General features: G+C 36.4%; 2 protein-coding genes across 3 annotated transcripts in view; one reads left to right on the top strand and one right to left on the bottom strand.

Annotated features, from left to right (window-relative positions):
- The window catches only part of mtor (mechanistic target of rapamycin kinase), a 154,974-nt gene that overhangs the window by 26,623 nt on the left and 102,020 nt on the right, over nucleotides 1-26,331 (top strand). For both annotated transcript variants that reach the window (XM_026262449.1, XM_026262450.1), the window contains exons 23-28: nucleotides 1,309-1,471; nucleotides 5,027-5,119; nucleotides 6,527-6,673; nucleotides 7,574-7,716; nucleotides 8,437-8,599; nucleotides 9,360-9,505. In XM_026262449.1, the coding sequence (XP_026118234.1) occupies nucleotides 1,309-1,471; nucleotides 5,027-5,119; nucleotides 6,527-6,673; nucleotides 7,574-7,716; nucleotides 8,437-8,599; nucleotides 9,360-9,505 (855 nt within the window). The remainder of the gene's footprint in view (nucleotides 1-1,308; nucleotides 1,472-5,026; nucleotides 5,120-6,526; nucleotides 6,674-7,573; nucleotides 7,717-8,436; nucleotides 8,600-9,359; nucleotides 9,506-26,331) is intronic.
- angptl7 (angiopoietin-like 7) lies at nucleotides 17,953-20,649 on the bottom strand. Its single transcript, XM_026262452.1, has 5 exons — nucleotides 20,052-20,649; nucleotides 19,245-19,345; nucleotides 18,966-19,160; nucleotides 18,598-18,793; nucleotides 17,953-18,516 (listed from the first exon to the last, which is right to left on the bottom strand). The coding sequence occupies exons 1-5, from the start codon at nucleotides 20,404-20,406 to the stop codon at nucleotides 18,347-18,349; spliced, it is 1,017 nt and encodes a 338-aa protein (XP_026118237.1). The 5' UTR covers nucleotides 20,407-20,649; the 3' UTR covers nucleotides 17,953-18,346.

Genomic DNA, 26,331 nt, shown 5'->3' with positions numbered 1-26,331 from the left:
ACTTTAAATCTGCTTGTGCCACCTTTAGCAGCAACAGGCCAAACACTTTTAATCAGTCTTTCACATCACTGTTAATTTTGTCCCACTCTTCTTTACAGTACTGCTTTAGTTTGGTCTCATTGGAGGGATTTTTCAGCATGAACTGCCTTCTTAAGGTCCTACCGCATCACAATTGGGTTCGGTTGGGTCATTCCAAAACTTTATTTTTGTTTATTTTGAGCCATTCAGAAGTGGACGTACTCCGATTATTTGAATCTTTGTCATGCTGCATTATCTTGCTTGCATGCTCTTTTAGGAATTTCTGATAGAGAGCAGAATCCATGTTTCCTCAATTATTGCACATTACCTAAACCATAAATTAAAAGCTTCCCCTCATCAGCACACTGCCACCACCATGCTTGAGCATAGGTATAGTTTTACACCTCAACATTGTTTGAGGTCATCAAGGTATGTTTTGTCAGAATTCAGATGAGCCTTAATGAACAGTGATTTTTATTGAGAGGCCTGCAGTTATTTCCATGTTGTCTTGTGTGACTTCCTGGATGAGATGTCATTGTGCTCTTGAAGGTCGGCCACTTCTAGGAAGGTTTGCTACTGTGCCAGGTTTGTTTTCCAGTTGAAGATAATGAACAGGACTGGCAATAATTAGGTCTGGTCTAGACTAGCTGAACAGATTCGGGAATTAGTAGCTGCCAGGTCCAGGTGGTATTAATTAACTTTTTTGCAAAATAAATATTTTAAATAAATATATTTATATACAAGAACATTGTAAAGTAAATGGGTTAAATTTTGAGTTCACATTGACTTGAGGAGTAAGGTCAGGTCAGGAGAGGTTGTGAAATAGTTTTCGCAGTAGTGGTAAAGATGGATATGAATCAGGTAACCCCTGAATCTATGAATACAGGATCACATTAACACAGTGGCTTTGGCCAGCTGTTACTCTCAGCAAACCTTTTTACAGAAAAGAATCTGCGTTTGATCCCTATCGTTTTACTGATAGAGTGTTAAGCTGAGTTCAAGAAAGAATTTTGAAGAGAAAGCATTTTATTAATGTGTTTGAGTGTTTTGGCTGTGCAGATGTGTTTCTTTGGAAACTCTGTAAATACAGACTGTGTCTACTCGACTGATTCAAATGTTTTTTGAAAACTATTAATATTCCAAAGGCAAATAATTATATTAGCAATAAAATTAACACTTTAAAAAAGTGGGCAGAAAAAAATCTATAAGACGTTCTCTAAAAACTGGCTGATATTATCAGTCTACTGTCACCAAAACATTTAGGTTTGTTTGTTTTGTTTTGGTCTTTAGGGTTGCCTTGGAGACTTTAGATCGCCTGACTGAGTCTTTGGACTTCACGGATTATGCCTCCAGAATTATTCACCCCATTGTGCGCACTCTCGACGTTACTCCAGAGCTGCGAAACACATCAATGGACACACTGTCCTCGCTGGTCTTTCAACTTGGCAAAAAGGTACAAGCTCAAAGCCTAGTTTAAATCTTGTTGGAAGATCTGAGAAAAAAAAGCTATTAATCTATTTTGTTTTTTGCCATAATTCCCATAATTTTATCCCATTCACTTGTGTTATTTCTGAAGTAACTTTCTAATGATTCCCCAGTGTCCCTCTAATGCACAAAAAAGCTTCAAATCAGAGAGATGGATGAGGTCATTGCTTTTACTTTTCCTACTAAAACCCTCTTAGAATTACCACTCAACATGTGGCCATCATAAGCCCCAGTCACAAGTTCTGGTTCCTTTGATCACTGCAGGCCACAATCTTCAGTTTCCTGTGTTTAGAGGAGCAACACTTTATTTGTGTACTTCCTAGTTGATGGGGTTTAGTCACATGTACACACATGTGTACGCATTTACTCCCAACACTCAAAAACATTTTATTGTACCATGTGGAGTCAAAATAATCATTCCAGTATGCTGGATGGAGTTACTTCTACCAAATTGATATTAAAATAAAAAGAAGTAATGATAATAATGTCTACAATATTAGTACGGAGTGTACTTACTGATGTGTGGTATCTGACTTGCTCTTTTGCTTTTTGCTTTTGTTACCAATTCAAGCAATGTTTTTTTTTAAATTTAGAAATAATTGTAAGCTAGATTTAATTGCTTTAATTTCATTCATTAATATTCATATTAAAGGTGCCATAGATTGCATTGATACAATATATTAAATTGTTCTTGGATGTCCCCAGAGTGTATGTGAAGTTTTATCTCAAAATACCCCCAGATAATTTTTTATAGCTTGTTGAAATTGGCACTTTTAGGGTATGAGCCAAAACACGCTGTTTTTGTGTTTGTTCCCTTTAAATGAAAATGAGCTGGTGCTTTCAAGAGCTTCCGTTTTTTTCCGGGACATTTCCTTCGAAAATGAAATTTGACCACCTTTTGTCCTCAGTGGTCTATGGAGACTCCTATGTTCATTTGTGCATCACAACATTTCTAATGGTACTTTGGCACTGACATTATATCTTCAGCAGCTATGGCAAGAAAATAGTAATGGCTGATCGCTGTTTCTCACTCAGGGTGGGGAATATGCTGATAGGGTAACAGTGTTTAAGTATACTAACGGAGTTTAATTTTCAGTAACAGAATAATCTAATTAATTACTTTTCCCATCTTTTGCAACACCGTTATCTTTGCTGAGAATGTAAAGTGTCGCGTTACTACAATTTGGTTGAATAAAGCGCGAGGTGTAATGCTTTTGGCTACACATCAGCTGCCTTAAAGAGCCACACAGATGGGAAATCAAAAATTACCTGTATTACAGTGTATAATGTAGCTGTCCATCAGTGTAAACAATGTGCAAAGTAATTAAACCAAAAAGTACACGATTTATAAAGTTATTGGCTTCTAAAGGAGTCGACTCTGAATCGCTGAAACAAGTCGTTATAGATTTCAAATCTTTTGCCCATCTCTATGTACGTCACTAGGAGCACTTTGCATAATAATCTCCGCCTACCGTCTTCAGAGAAACAGAACTCTTACCTGCCCCCCCACCCCCCCCACACAGACGCTCTGGTTGGTGTGAGAGCATCATGTCGAGGAGACAGTGTGTTTTTAATTGTAAAGGCAAGTTTGTTTTATTTTCACTGCCAAAGAATGAAGATCAGAAGAACTATGAAAAAAAATTCATTTTTACCACCATACAAGAGCAGTACAACAAATCCTTGTTGTGTTCACAACATTTCACTGATGACTGCTTTTCTAATCTCGGTGAGTTCAAGGCGGGATTTTCAAAGCGTTTGGCCATAAACGCGAAGTATGATTATGAAGTTATGTGTCTGTTTTCTCCCGAGCGTCTTATCAGTATGTGTGCTGTCTGCAGCCTTTCTCTGTGCTGATCGTCATGTACAAACACGTCATTAAAATGAAGTGTAACTCCGTGAATACTCAACGAAGAGACATGAGAGAGATATCTATAGAAAGCTTGACATGTGATAAAGTAATCCATATGAAAACAACGCAATGTCTGTTTTTCATGTCTCCCTTCTAATGTGACCACGCCCCGCGCTGAACGCGCTATTCAGATTCAAACTGAAGCGTGCGGTTTGAATACACACACACAGAAGAAAAAGCAGCGAGACTGTTCAAGTTTTTTATTTTACTGTTTGCTTCGCGATGAGAGGAATAAGACATAATTCACCCCGGAACAACCAATCAAACCTGACTATGTTAGTTGACCAATCAGAACACAGTATGCTACCGAAAGGTGGGGTTTAAAGAAACTGAATCTTTTGAACAGCTTTGCGCGAACCGTTTGGGGATCTCTGAGAATTGAGGTAATTTTAAAATGATATTTTGACAAAATGGCAATGTTTTTTAACATTGGATGGATTTAAACCTAATGTACAGGACTTATAAACAGTGATAGGAAGCTTAGAATTTTCATCGTACTGGCTCTTTAAGAGAGCAGGAGTGGGGATGATGATGCTGTTGCAAATCCGATGATGATTGGCTGGGTGGGCGGAGCCCTGCTCACGCTGTCTCACTGCATGGCATGGCATGTTCTGACAAACACTAAACACAAGACAGCGTCAGCGATAATGGCGGTATGAACTGGAAGTACCGGCACTACTTCTCGTTAATTGAAATTAAAGGCAAGAATGTTTCTGTAACATGCACGCTATGCCCAGGAAAAAATACTTTATCCATGTCTGCCTCAAGCAACTCAAATCTTATGAACCACCTCACATTAACACATGCTAACATGTTACTGTACTGAATATTTAAGTGTTGGATAGTGTTCTGTTTATTGTGTAGTAACTTAGGCCTAATATACAGTTACAAAGATTTCCACTAATGGCCAGGTCTCCCTTTATTTCTTTTTACCCACGTTTAAATTTGTTTGTCTTAATTTAATACTTTGAATTTTATTTTCAATATTTACTTTTAATGTTTTTATTTCTATGCATATCATATGGCAGGCTGCAATCTATTGAATTCAAATAAATACAGCATTTTTTTAAATACTTTTTTATTCTTCAATCAGTTAATATAAACATCTTATATATTAAAGATGCTAAAGGACGTAATAGCGTCACAGTTAATTTAATGAGGAACTAATTACTTTTACAATGTGGTAACTGAGTTACTAACTCAATTACATTTTGGAGAAGTAATTTGTATCGTAACTAATTACTTTTTTCAAGTAGGATGATCAACACTGGTAGAGGGCATCAAAAATTGGTGGGACTTTCCCTGAGCTTGATGTCATAGTAGGGAGAAATGTGGAACTGCTAGTGTGGAGAGACTGTTTATGATTTATTGGGTTTATAAAACAATAAGTGGGTGGATTTTTACCATTATAGGTTGATTGTTTTCACACACTGCTGCCACACAACTGTGTTCAAACACCTAATAAAAGAGATTTTTGCATTCTATGGCACTTTTTTGATTTGTTAACTTTTTAAATAAAGTTGTTTGTTTAATATCATAATATATATTTTTGCTGTGTTGTGAAAATTAATATTCATTTGAAAAATAATATGTCTGCATATTTCTCTTTCACAGTACCAGATCTTTATCCCTATGGTGAACAAAGTGATGTTAAAACACCGCATCAATCACCAGCGCTATGATGTTCTCATCTGTCGAATCGTCAAGGTCAGTATCCTCTCCATAACTGCTTGCAGTTCTTTGCAAAATTATAATTTTTTTTCCAAATAGACTTGGTCCCTGATGACAATTTAGTCGTGTTTGTGTTAGAGGAGCTTGTCTGAAACAAACCACCTCTCGTGTTCTGGTGGAGAAGCCTACCTCCATTTCCTGCATTTGGTCCCCTGTGTGATCCACCACTCATTCTTTGCTATTGAATCCAGACTTCCTGTTTCAACACATGGTCTCTTGGCATCCAAAACTAATGTTGTCTTTGGTTTTTTTTTTTTGCGTGTACAATATGTCCTATTGACATTGAATTACCTACACGTAATGCTTGTGTAAAGAAAAGTTTCTTAGCCCTCTTTTTATAGAGCAGATGCCATGTGATTTTAAGTATTTTGAGAGAGAAAGAGAGCTTGCGGTGATTCACTCATGCTGTTTGTGAAATTATGTCTCATGTAGAGACCAGAGTATACTACATTTGTAAATATAAATCCATCTCCGCACTTGTGATAATAAATGATGACAAACAATGTGTTACTTTACACTTCACCAAACTCTGCATTTGAACAGTCAATATGCCAGATTGTCCGAGCAAAGTTGGAATTGCTCCATTTATTTTAGAAACAGCCTTTCTGCACTGCCGGCCAGGTTCAGGAAGCTTTCCTCAATAAAATGTGCTGCACACACTTGAACATTTGGGTTGTACTGTTCTGGAACAGTCTTGTAAATAAATGATAACCACTTACCGGTACTCCAAATTGAAGCCTTTTGGAAGGCCAGAAAATTGCTTTTGTATAAAAATACAAAGCGTCTCCACGGCACTGCAGCAACAACACTAGTGTGATACCTGAAACCAGGGTTTCTTGCTTTGCGTATCCATTTGGATGATATTATGCAAATATTTACACATAGTGACGTAGATATGTGAGGGAGAATTTAGTCTATGTGCTTTTTCAGCCCGTCTGGATCAGCCTTATCTTTTAGATTCCTTTTATGGCTTTGAGCTTGGTAACTTTGCAGATCTTATACATGAACAGACAGCTACAAAACACAGTTCAGTAAAAGGAAAATAAGCAAGTGCATCATATGGCCTCTTTAACAACCTGTCATTATTATTATATATTTTTTATTATTTATTGTAAGCATGTTTATATATATATATATATATACTAATATTTGCTCCCAAAGCAAACTTCTTAATTCAGGCTAAATTTGCAGCCAGCTTACTTGCAATTTTTTTTTCCAGTGGTCTACACTGTGCATACAAAATAGTTTTTGTAAAAAAAGACTTATTCATGTCTCATATGTGGAAATGCTATGCAGTGTCTGCATGTTTTTTCCAAACTAAGCACAAGAATAGATTTGTGTGTGTGTGTGTGTTGTCTTTGTTAACCTGTGTCTCTCTCTCAGGGCTATACTTTGGCAGAAGAGGAAGAGGACCCTTTAATTTTTCAGCATAGACAATTACGTGGTAATCAAAGTGACACTCTGGTTAGTGGCCCGGTCGAATCAGGACCTATGAAGAAACTGCATGTCAGCACAACTGCTCTTCAGAAGGTTTGTAGAATGACATGTATCCTTCATAACTTCACACTCTCATGTTGGTGGGTTTGTGGTTAACTTGTGCCAATATTAGTTTGGTATTAAAAATACACACAAGTATGTAGATACTGAAGCAGACCATTCTTTCTAATAATATGATCAACATCAAATAAATACCAAATAATATCAGCTTCAGCTCCATGTTTGCAAATCAGTATATAAAGCATAGTTTATGATCTCTCCATCCACAACATATTCTTTTTCTTCGTTTTTTTTTTTTTTAAGATTCCTTTTTATTGTGTGTGTGGTGTGTTGGTTGAATGATCTTATTTATCACATCTTGAAATGTTTAAATAAAATCTCACTGTTCATAAAAATAGTTTCAACTTGTTCCAAAGTTAAAAACAATGGTGAAACTTCCAGAATGTTCCTTGATCTCCTGTTTTTCAGTTTTGTTTGATTTGAGCTATATCTGCATCTGTCTTCACCACCACAATAGTTCATTCTATTCAGGCAGAGATTATATTCAGTTGTCCTCTGGGCACACTGCTGAAGGGATTGTCTGTTCTCTGTGATTTGTGAAGACGTCACAATGATTCACAGATGTTTTTTGAGAGGTCTTTCCTCTATCTTCTCCACCATTGCCTTCATCATTCAAATATCTGTTGCCCAAATATTGAACATTCATTCACAAGTTGACTCGACGCCCTTGAGTGTTTTGGCTTTTGTCTTCCTTTTTTGAAGTAAATGAAAAAGGTGTCTAAATGTTAATTTAAGTACACACACACACACACACACACACACACACACACACATGCATATATACATATACATATACATAGTAGGCTGCGACTTGAACAGATCTCACATGCTTCTTTTTTGTCTGTTTATTAGTCCTGTTTCTGCTGATTGCAGGCATGGGGTGCAGCCAGGAAGGTCTCCAAAGATGACTGGCTGGAGTGGTTAAGGCGTCTTAGTGTGGTCTTGCTAAAAGAATCATCTTCACCTGCCCTGCGCTCCTGCTGGTCTCTGGCACAGACGTATATACCACTCGCTAGGTAAACTTTACAAACCCATCAGTTTAATAGAGATGTGTCCGTGATTGCCCACATTTTTAATACATGAGTATGTTCCCATTACATTTTTCCAAAGAATTTTTCAATAAAAAATTCCAATGAAATGTTCAAAGACATGAAACTAACCATCTCCAAATTTCATAAACTTTGAATTAACAGTAAGAAACACAAAAATTGAGTCAGAAAAAAGTCAGAAAGCCCATAAAATATTAGAAAATAAATAAGTATAACAACTTACAAGCAGAAATTTTAAAGAGCATTTGATGTCTGAAGTCTGTTTTATATCGAAGCCTGCACTGACCAAGAAAAGCTAACTTTTCCAGTGTTCATTTCTTTGACAAACAATTTGCCTCATAGTTTTCATCAGATACATTTTTAACAGTTAAGAAAAAATATCTATTTGTCCATTTTGGCAAGTGTTCAAGTAAATGCAGTCAGTTGACAACATTTGGGAGAATATAATATGATATATATATATATATATATATATATATATATATATATATATATATATATATATATATATATATATATATATATATCATTGTATTGGATCCATGCATTAGATCTTAAAGTGACAGCATCCTATATAACTGCTACTACCTGTGTCCTTAATATTAATCCAACAACATCAACAAAAATGAACAGACATAACCTTGTAAACATATCGAAGCCTGTGTGTATGTTCTCTTTTCTCTGTAGGGATCTTTTTAATGCTGCATTCTTATCATGCTGGTCAGAGCTCAGTGAAGATCAGCAGGATGAATTGATTCGCAGTATTGAGCTTGCTCTGACTTCTCAAGATATCGCTGAGGTCACACAGACACTGCTTAATCTTGCAGAATTCATGGAGCACAGTGATAAGGTCAGTAATAAGGTCTATAGAGATTTGACATAATATCAGGTACATAAGCAGGTCATAATTTCAAGTTTGTTCAAAGGAAATCAGAAGAAGAAAGTTTTGAATTTTGTCTGGTTTTATTTCTGTATCCTTTTCAGAAGATCATTGATGTTAATAAATGTACATAATTTTAGTTTTACAGCATGAGTGAACCTGAAAGGAGCGCTATAGTTCTCCTTCGAACTTGGATGATCACATTTCTTTCCATATTTAGTATGATCTCATTGTATCCGGATGAATGGTGCATTTGTTCAGTTTGATTCCAGCACAGTAAATAGAGCTCACACCATTCAGCGGTGACTTAGCAAACAGGCAGTAAAATTAGAGAGCTGTGAAGTGAAGAGTTTAAGCAGTGAGGGTCAGTTACATAAACCTTACGTAAACTAGATGCTCTGTTCTGCTCCTTTTTGGCTTTATCATATGCTGTTCCATTCAGTTCTTCTCTTCTGTATCTAAAGTTTTTCGGTTGCACTTTATTTTACAGTACGTGTACTAACATGTACTGATAGTGTACTTGCAGTGTATTTATCTAAGAAAGTTCTGGTAACTCAAGGTAACTACATGGGGTAGGGTTAGGTTTAGGGGTAGGTTTAGGGTTAGTACCTAGTTATTACATAGTTATTGTAATTACTATAATAAGTACATAGTATGTACATGAGGAACAGATCTGTAAAATAAAGTGCTACCAGTTTTTCTTTACTTTATTTTTTGTTCTCCTACTTAGGGTCCACTTCCCTTGAGAGATGACAATGGAATTGTTCTGCTGGGGGAGAGAGCGGCTAAATGTCGGGCCTATGCCAAGGCTCTGCACTACAAAGAGCTTGAGTTTCAAAAGGGCCCTTCACCACTCATTTTAGAATCCCTCATCAGGTAGGAATCAAAACATTTCTTAAGTCTAAGGGAGCCATGCAGATATATTTTGGAGAAAAATACACTGTTGTTCAAAAGTTTGGTTTCAGTAAGATTTGTAATGTTTTTTGAAGTCTCTTCTGCTCATTATGGCTGATCAGAAAAAATAGTAATTGTCACGAATGGGGCGGGGCCGATAGCCATGGGAGTGGAGGGAGGCTGGTGGAGTGAAAGTGATAATGAGCGACACCGACCGGATTTGAGAATAAAAGGAGGGCTGACGGCAATGCAAGACAAGAGTTGACCAGGCCTGGATTATGCTATTATGCTGATTAATTATCAATATTGGAAACAGTTTTGCTGCTTAATATTTTTTGGAATCTGTGATACTTTTTCTCAGGATTATTTGATGAATAAAAGGCTAAAATAAAACAGCATTTATCCAAAATGGAAATCGTTTGTAATAATATTCACTACTGTTAAAAAATGTTGTGGTCAGTATGAATTATTTTGATTATTTTTTTCTTAAAAGAAACAAATCAATGCTTTTATTCAGCAAGGAAGTGTTAAATTGATATTTAAAAAAGTGTTAATAAAGACTTGTATTGTTATTTAAAAACAACAGCAATAATAATAATTAACGCTGTTCTTTTTAAAATTATTTATCAAATAATCCAGAAAAAAGTATCACAGAGTCCATGGTGCATAATTGTTTCCAGCATTGATAATAAATCAGCATGTTAGAATGATTTCTGAGGGAGATTGTGATACTGAAGACTGCATTAATGTATGATTAAAATTCAGCTTTGCATCACAGAAATAAATTATATTTTAAAGCATATTAAAATAGAAAACCATTGTTTAAATGGTAATATTTTACAACATTACTATATTTTCAGTATGTTTTGGTCAAATGAATGCAGCCGTGATAAACATAAAAGACTTCTGTAAAACAAATTAAAAATCTTACTGATTCCAAACTTTTGAAGAGTGATGTAAGCCATATGGCTCTTTTATATAAACAAGCTATGCAGATATACTTTAGAAATGACAAGAAACAATAAACATCAATAGGGGCTTAGTCTCCAAAGCAAGATTTTCTCTTAAAATTCAGCAAAAACATAATTATGCACTCAGTTTTCATTTTTTAACCACACACCTACAAATGTCCCCTTACACTGTTTATAAGTATGCACTCAACAGTACTAAAAATTTAATCACCAAACCATGTCTCAAGTTTCCTCCAGTGTTCCTGCATTGATTGCTTGTTTTGGGATGACTTCAGGTTTCATTTTAAATGTGGTCTGTGAATTACTGGAAGGTGCTTTGGGATTTGAGTTTCCCCTTGATTCCTCCATAATGGTGTAGGTGTAATGTCCTTCACAGAGACATTTACTAGTGTGGTCTGTTGAAAGTATAAATGATTTTTTTTTTTTTTTTATCTGATGTAGTATTTTGAGAAACAAAAGTATGTGAAGATGTCCAAAAACAATAAAAGATGCTAAGTGATGCATCTTTTATAGATTTGTCAGACTAGCATAGTTAAATCTCACCAGTAGATCTCCCCCTTAGTTTTATGAAACCGTGATAAATTTAGCAAGGGTAATGATGTGTAGCTTTAAAAGTGTGTAATTTATGGTGATGCATGGCACTGGTTCCTCCTCGTCTGCTCTTCAGTGCTGTTTATAATGACAAGGCTGTTGAACCGTGAACCATCTTTAAAAATGAACATTTTATAAATTAAAATTCTCTCATTTACTAATTTACTCATTCAAGTCGTCCCAGAGGCATATGACTTGCTTTTTTCAGATAAACAAAACAATTTTTTTGAACGATAATCCTTTTCTGTGAGTTCACATAATACAAGTGGATAGCATGATGCAAAACTAGACTTTATTTGCCTTTGTCAAAGTTTGGGCCCAACAACATGTTTTTGTTTTTTAATGGTGCAGTATATAGCTAGGAATATTTGACTAAGTAAAAAGTAAGATTGCCGTAATCTTCATTCTAATTTAATTCTTAGCTTGTTCCAGTGTCTAGTTGCCATCTCCTCTCATGGTTTCCATTCACCTGTTTTTTTTACACTGAAAACTTAATGAAAAGTTCAAGATCAATTTATTTATTTATTTATTTTTTTTTTTTTTCAGCCTTTAAATATGACTCTTTACTCTTAATCTATTCTGTATCTGGCTCGGCCCTCCCATGGAGTTTTTTTTTTTATTTCAGAGGATTTGAGGAGAGCTTAAAGTAAGAAAATGTTTATTCATCCCAGCTGCCTCCCCACACTTCAGTCTTCACAGAGGCCTTAATTAGCTCTGCATTTGTTTTTATACTTTAATTTGGGAACAATTGAGTTGGATTCCCTTTGTTGATTGGTGGTTAAAGAGTTATTTTCAGTCTAATGTTATGCAGTGTCTCGGGTCACATTCCTCGTTTACTTGATCACTTTAGAGCAGTGACTTAAAGTGCCCCGATTATGGATGTTTTGAAAATTACCTTTCATGCAGTTACAGCTCTAAGTGAATGAAAACATCCGGCAAAGTTTTAAATCTGAAAGTGCACCGTGTATAAAGTAAATATCTTTCAAAAGAAATAGTCAACTCTGAATCATTGAAACAAGTCGTTTTTAAAATGAATCCCAAGCTGTTACATATTGCACCCCCCCCCCACTTGTTTGTCTTCGTGTTGGTCTAAGTGAAAATGCTAATTCATTATTAGCCGCTCACAAACGCTGCTTTATCAGGCATTACATTCAAGATAAAATGAAAATGAGACAAATCGGACCAAACACATGCAGATTAGCATCACGCAAAGGAAGGGTTTGGGTTCACTCATTGAGCTAATCGTTTGGGACTCGTTGAGCAAATTAGTTACAAATAATGCAATATTATAAGACAATGAATGTGTTTTTGACCTTGCTTGTATGTCGACCTGTTATTGGGGACTCCAAAAACCAAAATATGAACCTTTCATTACCCATAAGGGTCACTTTAATTTGCTGGATTGAGCCAATATCTCTTAGGGAAGTTTTATTACTCCAAAACATAAACAGTATTTGAAATTATTACTGAAAAGGCATCTGCTGATTTACTTAGAAAAGTTACTAATTAATTTGTTTTTGCATTATCTACAAATGTAAACTCTCAGTACATTTCAGAATGGAATCAGTAATTATCAGATGTCTAGTCAGGAAGTTTGTGATTTGTGAACAACTAACAATCTAACCCTTACCGTATGCATCTTGTGAATCTTCCCCTTCCGCAGACGGCACACCCAAGACTCACTCACTGCCTGATTAGTATTGCACAGAGGAATGGTTAGAAAAATTGCTGGTTCATGGTCAGAATAAATGGCGTACATTGTAGTGTTAATTTCGTTATTTATCCATGAAACATTGTTTTTAATTTGGCATTTGCGTTATCTTGCATTGCTAACAAGTCTTCACTTCAAAAGAAAAGTCAAGGTATCTTAGTCAAGTTTTAGTCGACTAAAAGTATTTTAATTTTATTTTTAGTCAAAAAAATGTTTTAAAATAACATTTCAGTAAAAAAAAGTGTTTCACATATCTCAAACATTGGTTAAATGTCATAATTACCTGACAAAAAACACTTGTTGAATGTAAATGTTAAACATATCTGGTTTAACATGTCGTCATCACTTGTCACCAGGGCCGCTGCTGGCCAAATGGGTGCCCTAAGCAGAATTGTATTGTTGTGCCCCCTCTCCAAATTATAATATTTTAAAGGCTTAACAGCTGATGAAAAAGCGGAGACGATTGTTGACGAAAATGAAGAGAGATTTTATCTTCGTTTTTATTTTATACAAAACATTTTTGTCTTGTCTTTTTTTTCGTCAACAATAATGCATGTTAATTTAGTCTTAGACAGCATTTTTGGACAGTGGTGCAGTCATGTCATCGTCTTGTCTTAGTAATGAAAAAAAAGGCATTGACGAACATGTTTCGTCTTGTCTCGTCTGACGAAATTAACACTAGTACATTGCCAGGGCCATATACTTTACAATCCTTATTTCAACTTTTTGAATAATGACTATGTCAGGGAGCACCTAGGTTACATTACATTACATTACATGGCTCTATGCTATTCAAGTGTTATGAAAGTGCACATTTATGTTGTCAGAGGAGACGTTTTTATGTTAAATTGTTGCCTCCTGATTGACAAACATTTGTTCTATCAGTTTCGGTTGTTTTAACCTCTTAGCCTGCACCCCGACGCCCTCGTCCTGAAAGCCATTCAACTTGCACATGTCAGTGTTTATGAATAGATTAAATGAAACGGGACAAATTTAGTCTTGACAAACTATGTAACATTATAAAGATCTAAGCGAGTTAAAAACATCTAAACTTTTCAGAATGCTGCAAGTGCACCACGGGTCATGTGACAATAACTAACCAATTAGCTTCATCCTTTCCCGTAGCAACATTGAAAGCTCAGCTAAGATGAAGGAACTGATGATCATAGCTGTTTATGGATTGCCATTTTGAAATAAATTTAGTAGCAGAGCTACTGCAAGCGATTTTTTTGTGCTGCAAATCCATTTATCCTTTGCTGAAATTTCCGCGTCTTCAGACTTACTTTATTTTTCATTTTATCCTTACTTCAGCCGCTACGGGTGATCATACCAATCAGTGTTAATTTTGACACGAAATTTTAATTTAGTTTTAGTCTTAGTCTTTTGACTATAATTCTTTTAGTTTTAGTCAAGTTTTAGTCATCTGATTTGTTTTAATTTTAGTCTTATTTTAGTCGACTAAAATTGCTTGGTATTTTAGTCAACTAAAATAAGACTAAAATCAATAACAGATTTACTAGACAATTTTTTACAGCTGGTATAGGAAACAAACTTAACCAAAATATATAAAACACAAATTCAACTTTATTTCAACACAACTGTGTCTTTATTTCAACAAACACTGTCATGATAATGTAAACAATAACTAGCTGCCAATTGACCATCAATAAAAGAAAAATAACGTTAGGTCAAGGACCTTAAAGCTTACAGCTGAGCTGAACAATAAGTGCATACATTTAAAGTAAATATTTAATAAGTTGGGTGGATAAAAAAAGTAACAAGATTTTATAAGGTATTCATTTGTCTAGCAATATTGTATGTTTTAAATACTACAATATTGCTAGATTAGTATGTATAATGATAGGATGTGAACATTCACGTTTCACATGACTAATATAGAAATATTTGTGATAGTCAGCAAGTAGAACATTATAAAATATACTAAACATTAGTATTAATCAAATGTATGTATCATAATATTACGTATTAGTATTGTGCTCTCATCTAACTTGAAGAAGGGGCTATTTTACAGTACTTTTCAGTTCGTAATATTTAATGCTACAACATCTACGCACTGCAGTCTTCCAATTTTGCTAATTTCAATAAACAAAAGAACATCGTTGTGAAATTCTGTTGAGAAAATGTCCAGGTTGCTCGTCTGTAAATGTCTTTTCAAATTGGTTGTGTTCTTGCCACGAATGAGCGCTCCGCGTGCTTTACACTTCGTTTTGTTTTGTTCGTCGTCAAACGTGAAGTGAGCTGTGGACATTTTGTCGCTCTTTTAGACATCACCTCTTCGAATGCCGACTTCCCGCGAGCTCATTTAAAAACTGAAAACCTTCGCTTCACGTCTCAATAAGTCAGGCTCGGATTGGTTCTCTTCTCTCATGCAGTCTCGCCTGTTCCGTTTTTCTGGTTCTTTTGTTCATTCCTCGCATCTCTCCCGTCTGCTGATTTGATTTTCGTCAGTCTATTTTCGTCTCATCCTTTATTCGTTGACGATAATGTCAATCAATTTAGTCATAGTTTTAGTCTCCATCAGTGCCTTCTTTTTTAGTTTTCGTTTCGTTTTCGTCCGCAAAAATATATTCGTGATGAAAATAATGACGAAAATATTTAGTCAACGAAATTAACACTGATACCAATAACTTGTAATCTTTTCAAGAATACCAGAATCATGCAAATGAGCAAGTCTGCGTTCATTAGACACTTAATAATATCACATCAGTTCTTTTAGAATTGCCGAATCTGCTGCGGTCGTTCCATCACATCTGCAGCAGAGACCTGAACCAGGAAGATGGTCACCAGATCACACAGTAACCAGTTAAACCATAATTCCGGAGAGCGCCAGGATGTTTTCCTCTGACGTGCTTGTGCATCGCAGTTGTGCTGCCGTGTTAAACCATATCAGTTTTTCAAAGGGAACTAATGGCCATTTTATTTGGCCTCTGTTTGAAGTATTCCCATACTTTTTATAACAGCGGTCTCTGTTTTTGTGATGGAATGCAACTTCCTCCATTCCCAGTATCCCATTACGCGAGATGTAAACAGTGTGACGCGTCGATGTATTTTTGTAGTCGGCGTAATCCATGATGGCGACGCGTCGTTGCAGCACTAATGGAAAGCTTATAAAGACTGTATTTGCTACATTTTTGTAAGCAGTACACATAAAAAACATGAACATTAGAAACGCTGTACATACCAGATCCGTCGTAATAACGAGTCATAAACACATCCACATCTGTAAATGCTGCATTTTTAGCAATCCCAGGATTTTCTTTAATTGGCAAACAAAGTTAGATCTTTTTTTTTATTTTTCTCATTATTCTTATTTTTCCTACTCAAATTATTCTTATTGTATTTTTCTAGTGCTAAAATAAATCACTTATATGATGTTTAAGTTTCTGTCTAGTGTTTTATAATTGAAAAAAAAAAAAAAAAAAAAAACTATGCGATGGTATGTTTACTGACTAAATAGTTTGTAGAAGCCTTAAATACTATTGGGAAATATATTTTCTTATACTTGGGGAGGGTGTAGACATAGTCTCAGAAAAATATTTGCAGGAGTCTCATGTTTCATGATATATTATTCAGATTTTAAATAGAAACTCATGAGACATGTGGCTTTCAATCCATTACTTTTCTATATTTCTCCAGGACTCATTTCATGTATTTTTATATCAAATAAAAAATATTTAAGTGTGGTAAAAAAAAAAAAAAAATTCAAGGCACTTCAGTGTCTATAACTTGTAATATTTTTGAGCATTATCAAATCTGGTTGATAAAAAGTAAAGCCCAAAGTGTCTAACTAAAATCAGCCTAAGCAGGTTGACAGTTTTTAGTTGGTCATCAGCCTGGTCTTTGCTGGTCTGAAGGCTGGTTTTAGAGGGGTTTTGACCACTTCCTTTAGCTGGTCAGGCTGAGAGACCAGCTGGAACAACCAGCTAAAACCAGCTTGACCAAGCTGGGAGACCACCATAAACCAGCTACGTTTAGGCTTGTTTTAGCAGTTTTTTTTTGCAGGGTAGAATAATCATATTAATAGTAGAAAAATTGTGATTATCATTTTAACCGTTATTGTACAGCCCTACTCTGAATTAGTAATAAGCTTTTTTTCTCATGGAAATTTAACTAACTTTGGAGTCCTCAGGCCTGGTACTGATTGTGTTCTGTTTCTTGAGTCCTTTGTATTGTTTTGTCTCATTTTTGTTTTATCATAACAATAATGTTTTGTGTGGTAAAGAACAAAGAAACAAAGAAGTGCTGAGAAAGTTAGAGAAAAGGTCTGATTTGTTTTCCATGATTTGATGAGACTTATTATTTATTTATTTTTTTGGTCAGATGATAAAAATCTGCTTGAAGTAGAATAAGGTAGAACATAGTCTTTGTAAAAAAAAAAAAAAAAAAAAAAAATGGTTGTCCCTTATAAATATTCCTGCAAGATTGAGAAATACCTCATAAGGGTCTGCAATGACGGTAAATAAATAATGACAATTTCCATTAAAATTATTGCTTATTATAGAAGAATGGCATTGGGTCAATCAGTTGGGCACATTGTGTCCTCCAGTGCACTGAAAGGCCTGTTCCTGGAAGCATAGCCTCAACTGGACCTCCCAGAATGCACTATGCATCAAAGATTCTGCACTAGCTAAAATGATATAGAATGTACTCATGTTGATCCAGGTTTTGGGTATTATTGTAAGAAATTATTAGATTTATGTTTTTAGGTGATAGTTTGATATTTATGGTTACTTCTCGAAGAATCAACCTCACCTTTGGTCGTCACCTTATATTTATTTACCTTTTGCATGCTATCTCTATTTACTTTTGTAATTTTCTGTTATGGGTTTATGGCCATATGCTATTTGCATAAGCTGTCTGTGATAGTTGTGTGAATCGATCTTGACCAAGAGTATGTGAATTCTGAGATCAACAATCAAGGCAACAAATGATAGATACAGTGTTCAAGTGAATAGAGTGGCCGTTCTTGAAGGTCAAGACAATACTTCTAGTACTCCTAGTTGGAAGCAATTTCAATGTAATTTTGTAATGTTTTGTGTATTTTGTGTTTATTCAAGTTTAACTCCCACAGTTGTGACTACCTTTTTGTTCATTTTGTACCAAAGCAGACACACATCATTTAGGTAAAGCAAAAAAAGCTTTTTAAATATACAATTTATTAATCATCCATTATTTTACTTTTTACACAGTTCATTTTACTGTACCAGTGAATTCACTATAATATCTCTGAACTGTCAAATAGTTTGTAATTGTACAATGAGCATTTTGTGTGAATGCTTACATCAGCTTGTTGTTTAATGATCATGTGCATAAAATCCTAAAGAAAATAAAATATTTAAGAGATAAATACCATGTATAAAATGCAGTTTACAATCATACATCATTTCATCACATATTCAGTCCTATCGTTCTATTATACAAATGCATTCCCTCTGAAAAAGTTTGCCCAGTTAAAGCTGTAGATTATGTGGATCGTTTGATGCCAGGTTTAGCGGTGAGCAGGAACATAAATCTGGTTTTGACAAGTGTTTATGGTACAAAGTTCTGTGGTCGGATCTTCATCTCCACGCGTTTCAGTGAGTAGTTTGGTCCATGCCATCCGTACCAAGAGATGCCATCTGGATTCTTGGTATGTGACCCATAGCGGTAAAACACACCATTTAGATTGGAGTCGGTGCAGCAGTTGTACCAGTATCCACCTATGAAAGAAAGACGCTAAAGTTAAGGTACAAAGTTAATTACCACAGAAGAATATTGTGTGGTGAGTGTTTGTTTTTGACCTTGGCGAAGTTGTGCGCAGTTGTCCACACACTTGTCATTGTCTTTGTTTTTAGTGCTGAAGTTGGTATTATTGTGGTAACGTAGAGAGTCTCCAGCATTTCCTCTGTAATTGTCGATGAAGAGCTTGTAACTGTTCAGCTCGTTGCTCACTGTAAAGAAGCCATATTCAGCGTAGCGTGTCTCACCCTTCCAGTCCTACCACAATAAAAAAATAAAAAATAAATAATAATAACATACAGATTGAGTCATATAAGAAAGCGTGCATTAAGTGATGTTGACTTTAAATATTCAGGGATTCATATTGTTTAATGAGTATAACAAAGGATGAAGCTTTTTCCACATTGGTTTCAATTATGCGCACACTTGCCTCCATCTCTATTCTGAGCACTGTGGGCTGTCTAGTAAGACGAAATATGTTTTCGTTGCCGAGCCAGAAGTCACCACGAATTGTACCAAAACCATTCTTGTATTTCTTCCAGTCGTGGTTGAAGCTTGTCAGACCAGCCTTGCGTCTCTGAATGACAGTCCAGCCACCACCATTGTTCTCCATGTCACAAAATACCTGAGGAAACGGGGGGGGGATTCATGACAAATATTCTTTCAAAATGAAGACCTCGCTTGAATGAAGACTAAGATTTGGACTTACGTTTAGTTCAGGTGTTCCAAGGAATTCATCTTTTGGTAGTTTATACTCTCCTGATATTTTGTAGTTCTTGTAGTATAGGGATGCACAATCATAGATCGCATCTAAGGGAGAGAGAATTCTCGGTTTAGGGTATCAACCTAAATAGGATCCGCTAACAGAAGGAACTTCAGTGTGCACTCCTGCTGGTTTTAAGCTATGTTTGTCTGTGCAGCTAGCACATACCTAACAATTCTTCACTGTTTGCATAGTTGGAAGTGGGGAAAAAGGAAACCGCTTGACAAATGAATAATTAGGTGTTTAAATTGCAGCTTTTGTAACATGCTTTGTTTTAACATGCATCTCTTTCTGCTTTGAAAGATTAATAGTTCAATATTTTTGGGGGGGAAATGCTCCCATCATTTTTTTCAGGGTAAGAATCACAAATTACCTGTTATGACTTGGATGCTGTTTTAAAGCCAGACATTCCTGCACATGTTAGCCTGTATTATTACCTACTGATTACCTCTAACTACTGCCTAGACTTTTCACTGCTCTTTGTGTACAGCTATTTTAATGGTTCCCTAAATTAAAACATGTGCGTTTGAAGGGTTCCATGTGTGTGAAATAAAACATTCTGTTTGGATGAAACTAAACAACCTTTGTTTTTATTTTCCTCTGAAATTGTATTGTCACGTTACAGTACGATACACTTTGCTGTAAACCGTCTCACTGCTTAAATTGCTCAAACCTCACTTGCTTACTAGATAGTGTACCATGATAAAAAAAAAAAGCTTTCAAGCACACGTTGAATTGTGTGTCAAGACTTACCTGAAGTGCTCTGCTGCGGAGCAGATTGGGCACCTTGCAGCTGCATGATTTCAATCTGATTGTAGATTTCTGAATACTTGCTCTCGGCCTCTGTGACTCGGGCCTCTTGCTGCTGGTTAAGCTTTTCCAGCTCCATCATCTGCCGCACAACCTTCATGAGATCAGACTCCTGCTTCTTGCTAATTTCTTCCAAAATGCTGCTCAGATTGGCCACCTGAACCTTCATGGAGCGCACCTCATCGCAGCATTGTGCTGTTTTTGCTGGTTTGGGTGTTGCCAAGTTCTTCTTGAAGGAACTCTGAGCCATAGCAGGACCAAGGATTAGCAGAAAAAGAGTCAATGATGTAGCTGTCATCTTCACCTTTTTTGTTCTTATGTGTGGAGAAAGTGCGAATAGTCTTGCTTTGCAGTTGACGCCAATCTATCCTGGCTGTGTTGCTCTCTCGAATACTTGTCAGATGTCAGGGCACGAGAAAAATTTCAGAAGAACTCTTTACAATTAAGTTTAGAACTGTAGAATATTTTCCGCGCTGGTTTCTCTTCTCTGCTCTTCAGAATCTGAAATCTGCTCACACAGAGGGCCTGCAACGGATGCAGCTTAAATATCCTTTCACATGTTTTGTGCCCTCCCCTTTTGCTCAGGCCTACAGTCATTGATCCCCCCACACACACACACCACCTACCACCACTAAGCCCTCCCCACCCTTTCCCCCGGTAAATTTTTTCTCCTCTGCCTGGTCCCACCCGTCAATACGTGTGTCTTGCACCTCACGATATATCCATTTTGCACAAGCGGAATCTGTTTGATAACAGAAGATTGCGTGAAGACACTTTGTTCTGTGAAGGTGATGCATTGTCTGATGTTCCAAACTTTTCTTTTAAAGAAAAGCGATCTTCCATGTGACGTCCTCTCATTGAAGAGAAGGACCTTTGAGAGGAAGCTGTGCTTTAGCATTCTTTTAATTTCTCAGAACCAGCTTGTAATTTTATAGTCAGTGCTAGTTAAATTAATTGGAATGATTCTGGCTTTTAATCTATAAATTAAAGGAGTGGTTCTCACACTTTTTCAGGTTTTTACCATTTAGTGCTGAGCCAACTAATTACATTTTAGTCTAATTTGCCTCAGAATCTTCAAGGTGTGTTTTGTTATAACTCAGTCGTGACTGCATGTTCGCCTTTCTTGAGGAGTGGCTTTTTTCCTTTCAACCCTCCCATACAAGCCACATTTGTGAAGAATTTGTGAGGTTGTCACATGCACACAATGACCACTCTTTATCATAAATTCCTACAGCTGCTTCAGTTGCTGTAGCTCTCGGTCGCCTCTCTGACTAGATTCCTCCGGCTCTTTCATCCAGTTTGGTGCAATGTCCTGATCCAGAGAGGGTCTGTGTTGTACCAAATACCTTCCATTTCCGAATAATAAACTTCATTGTGCTTCTAGACATTGATAAAGCCTTTTATTTATTTTTATTTTTTTTAATCAATTTCCTTGTGTCTTTCCACAACTTTATCCCGGAGATCTTTTTTTCATTGTGGATTTTGCTTCAGTTGCCCTACCAAGTACTGCAATGCTCCAGGAACTCTTTTCATGCTGAGATAATTAAAATGAGCACAGTTGATCACAGTTAAAAGTCAAATGGCTTTGTGTGCTATTTAGAAGTTGGTCAGCTACACAAGATCGAATTTATAAGTCATTTTAAGGAGGGGATGATCCTTTTTTCCATCTCTTTGATTGATTGTTTTTTTTCTTTTATTACTCTCAGAGGGAATGGCATGGTAATGCACATGACAAAGTTAATGTATTTGGTTTTGGTGGAACAGATCTGATATGCTGCTGCTGTGGCAGAGCAAGTAATGAGATTTGCTACTGCCAATACATGACTATATTGTCAAATATGTTCGAATTTTAATGACATGGCGCTACGCTTCTCGTCTGGTGTGCGACCACTGATCTCTATATTAATTCAATAGAACGTTAATATACACTTGGAATAGAAAAAGAAATAAAAAGAAAGTGACGTGACGTGACATAAAGCCAAGTATGGTGACCCATACTCAGAATTCGTGCTCTGTATTTAAACCATCCAAAGTGCACACACACACAGCAGTGAACACACACACACACTGTGAACACATTTATGCTGCGGCACCCATGGAGCAGTTGGGGGTTCGGTGCCTTGCTCAAATCTATGATTTGTCTGATTCGCTCTGAAACCCTACAACAGTAATGTAATTTGTGACAAATATATATATACAGTGGGGCTCGAAAGTTTGGGCACACCTTGCAGAATCTGTGAAAATATGAGTAATTTTCAAAAAATAAGAGAGATCATACTAAATGCATGTTATTTTTTTATTTAGTACTGTCCTGAGTAAGATATTGTACATAAAAGATATTAACATTTAGTCCACAAGACAAAAAAATTGCTGAAATTATTAAAATAACCCCCTCAAAAGTTTGGGAACCCTTGGTTCGTAATACTGTGTTCTGTTACCTAATGATCCTCGACTGTGTTTCTGTTTTGTGATGGTTGTGCATGAGTCCCTTGTTTGTTCTGAACAGTTAAACTGAGCAGCGTTCTTCAGAAAAATCTTTGAGGTCCTGCAGATTCTTCAGTTTTCCAGCATCTTTGCATATTTGAACCCTTTCCAGCAGTGACTTTATGATTTTGAGATGCATCTTTTCAGACTGGGGACATTTGAGGGACTCAAACACAACTATTTAAAAAGATTCAAACATTCACTGATGCTCCAGAAGGAAACAAGATGCATTAAGAGCTGGGGGTGAAAACTTTTGGAATTTGAAGATCAAGGTAAATTGTACTTAATGTGTGTACCGGGAAACATACAAGTATCTTCTGTTGCTTACGAAGGGCAGAACTAAATGGAAAAAAATTATATTTAAAAAAAAATAAGACAAATTTGGCCATCTTCATCGTGTTCAAAAGTTTTCACCCAAAGAAGAGACATGAGAGCGATATCTATAGAAAGCTTGACATGTCTGCTTTTAAACTAAACAAGTGCCCCGAAAATAAATATTTTGTGATAAAGTAATCCATATGAAATCAACGTGATGTCCGTTTTTCACGTCTCCCTTCATTATATCTAATGTGACCACACTCCCGTGCTGAACACATAAAATAAATCCAACTGTTTTTGCTGTGGTACCAAAATTTACTGGTATTTGTACCGACCACTTATATCCAAGAAACGCTCTTGTAATAGTAATGATACTCTTAAGAGGGTGTTAGGAAGCTGTTTACGATGTCAAACTGCTGTGTGAGTCTGCAAGTGTCTGGAAAAAGAGTCAAATGAAGGGTCGTTGCATGTTGTTTTTTTTTTTTTTGTTATTCTTTAGTCTAATAGTGATTTAATATTTACACATCTATGCAATGTGTGTACATTTCAGTGTTGTACGATTCATTTGATTTTGCATACTAGTGCATGTTTTTTAAAGAATAATACAGATTTGTTTCTGAATATATTTTATTGCAGAAAATATATTATTCGGGAATGTGCTCCCCAACTCAAAGGTGCTATTAGCACAGCTGAAGTCAATGAGGATGTTGTCTGGTTGCCATCGGCCACAGCCAGGCATCCAGATGTTTCTCAGCAGCTTTGGGAGCTTCAGACTGTCGCGAGACCCCATGTGTCTGCTAATTAACGTTCTTTAGTACAGCTGAAATGTGTTCAGGTTGATGAGAAGCATTTTCATCTTGAAGTCCTAAAGCTTTCAGACTATCTGCCTCTGAAGTGTACAGTTTCTTTTTTACAGAACCTTTTGCTTTTGCACTTCTAATTGTTTGTCTAAAACTGTGTTCTTCAATCAAACAAAACTCAAACAAAAAGTATCCTGTAAAAACATACAGATTTTTGGAAGACAAAATCTCATTCCATCTTAAGCTCTGGTTGTAACTGTTCACAATGTAACTGTTCACATCACTGTTCGCAGTAGAACAGATGGTGCTAGAAATTCCCTGCATTTATTAGATAGGCCTAGACAGGGCTCTAGATTGCAACCAATTTGGTCACACATGCGATCTAATTCCTCAATAGTGCAACAACAACAAAAAAAACAGATGTCGCACAGGTGGGACCTGCCGTTCGGGGGGGGGGGGGTCTCTGTGATTCTGAAAGTCTCCCTGTGGTTCAGCAACAGACAATAGACCCCTGCATTTCAGCCCGAGCCTGAGGGGCGCCAAATTTTTTACACCCCTCAAGCAGTGCAATTTTCACATCATATTTCAGACACAGGCAGGGCCTCCCGGACTTCTCTTAGACTTTTCCTTACTTTTATACTGTAGACATCCATCAATTGGTGATGAAAAATAATTGCAGTGCTGGTGGAAACAAAACGAGACAGTGCTACCGTGACTGTCAAGAGTGGCTCTAGTATTTATAGTCCCACCATTAGAGCGAGTCAGTTCAGCTGAACAATTCTGCATTCAAATATACGCAGTAGGCTTAAGCTTGCTGCAAAGCACTGGAAGAAGTAATTACCAATAATGTGACAGAGGGAAATAGTAAGAGATATTTGAGATATTTTAATTATTCACTAATAAACTAGTGTTTTCTGAGCCTGTGTCGCCTGTGTTTTAAGCTTTCTGTAGATAAAATTATGAGGCATGTATTTGCTGAGTTTCGTTTCATTTTTGTACTCCTGTTAAAGACGAGACGGCAGAACCATGCATCATGTTTGTTTTCTTTATTTTATTAAAGCACAATGTTTTGTTGATTTATTGTGAGTGCACACAAATAAAGGTAGACCCTTTATAGTTACAAATTATGTATTACTCTTACCTTTAGGAGCAAAAATGACGGCATATCCACTGAGAAAAATGCAAGTGATTATGCTGGTGTCTCCATGTCCTGAAGCGTCTCCACACATACTATTGGATATAGCACACATTTATCTGGGTCTAACTTTTAAACATTGTTATATGCTTGAACTGTTTTATATCTATAAATTTTATTTTAGGCCAATCGTGATGGTTTGAGAAGGCTAAATTGATCCAACATAGGCTCACTGTCTGCATCCAACATAGTAAATCACTCGCATATGTGACTGAATCTTAACTCTGGGCTACTAAATGATGTTTAATACTAGCCAATGGCAAATAAATTATCAGATTTTACTTGCCAGTGTGTTAATAGGAGGCTAAGTAAAATTTACCACAGATATATTTTTACTCTGCAAACACTCTTGATTGAGAGCTTCAGAGTTTCACTCTCCATCAGTGATCTGTGATATTTTTCAGTTTATCTGAATGGATGTGGAGCCCACCTGTGTTTGTATATTTGACGTATCATAAACTCTAGTGTGAAGGCGCACAATTCTCCGTTGCTTTGTCTCACACACACGCAGAGAGAGAGAGAATTGACATGCCACATGTAGATTATGTTCTTTGTTGTATTTTTCTGTGAAAATAACAGTGTTCCTTTGGAATTCTTCAGCTTTTAAGAACTGTCGGTAATGGGCGGAGCTAATGCACAAATGACAATCTCATTGGCTTGCGCTCACCTATTACCTATCACTGTATTGATTTCAGCAAATCAGTTTGAGTTTAATATTCATTAATCCTTAATGTATTTCACATGGATCTTATTAGTAGAATTTATGTCAGGTCCCAGCCAGTCTACAACGATCACACTCCCCTGAGTATTAAGCACCCTCACCTGTTCACCATAAGGGACCTCATCAAAGCACTATAAAGCACTCACCTCAGCCCCAGTTCAACGTCAAGCCTCCAACAGGAACAGACCTCATGCTATAGTCCCCTGCTCGTCCCATGTCCTGTGGATTCCAAGACGTGACGAGTATGTACTTTTGAAACACTAACCTTTGTGTCATTGTTCTGCCGCTTCCAAGACTCCCGAGCTATTCCTGTTACTTGATATCCCAACGATCTCCTGAATCTCCTGTGTCATCTTCGAGCTCGCTGGCAAGTTTCCTCTCCTGTAAAAGAAAGGGACAAGCATTAGTGAATTGTGATTGTGTGGCATTGACTTATCTTCTACGGACGTACTCACCTGCTTTCAGCCCCTCACTGAGTTATCTGCACCGTATCCGCACCTGAAATCACCTACTACTCACCATGCACTTGAAATTGTTAAAATAAACTCTGTGTTTGATTCCATTTCCTTCTTTCTCCCGTGACTATCCTGGCAATTTGTATCATTATTATCTAATACATACTTGTGTTAGTTTTTTCCCTATTTTTTTTTTTCATAGAAAAAAGCACCACCACCAGTCCAGTTAAAAAAAAAATATATATACACA

This window comes from Carassius auratus, unplaced genomic scaffold (genome assembly GCF_003368295.1).
Source record: "Carassius auratus strain Wakin unplaced genomic scaffold, ASM336829v1 scaf_tig00216160, whole genome shotgun sequence".
In the NCBI taxonomy this organism is placed as follows: domain Eukaryota; kingdom Metazoa; phylum Chordata; class Actinopteri; order Cypriniformes; family Cyprinidae; genus Carassius; species Carassius auratus.
This window is presented reverse-complemented; position numbering and strand designations above follow the sequence as displayed.

What these genes read in the sequence shown, in the direction of transcription:
- angptl7 (XM_026262452.1), bottom strand. Translation starts at nt 20,406, where the DNA reads ATGACAGCTACATCATTGACTCTTTTTCTGCTAATCCTTGGTCCTGCT. An exon ending in TTGGAACACCTGAACTAAAC is followed by an intron (nt 19,161 to 19,244) that starts GTAAGTCCAAAT and finishes CCGTTTCCTCAG; the next exon opens with GTATTTTGTGACATGGAGAA. An exon ending in TGCTCAGAATAGAGATGGAG is followed by an intron (nt 18,794 to 18,965) that starts GCAAGTGTGCGC and finishes TTATTGTGGTAG; the next exon opens with GACTGGAAGGGTGAGACACG.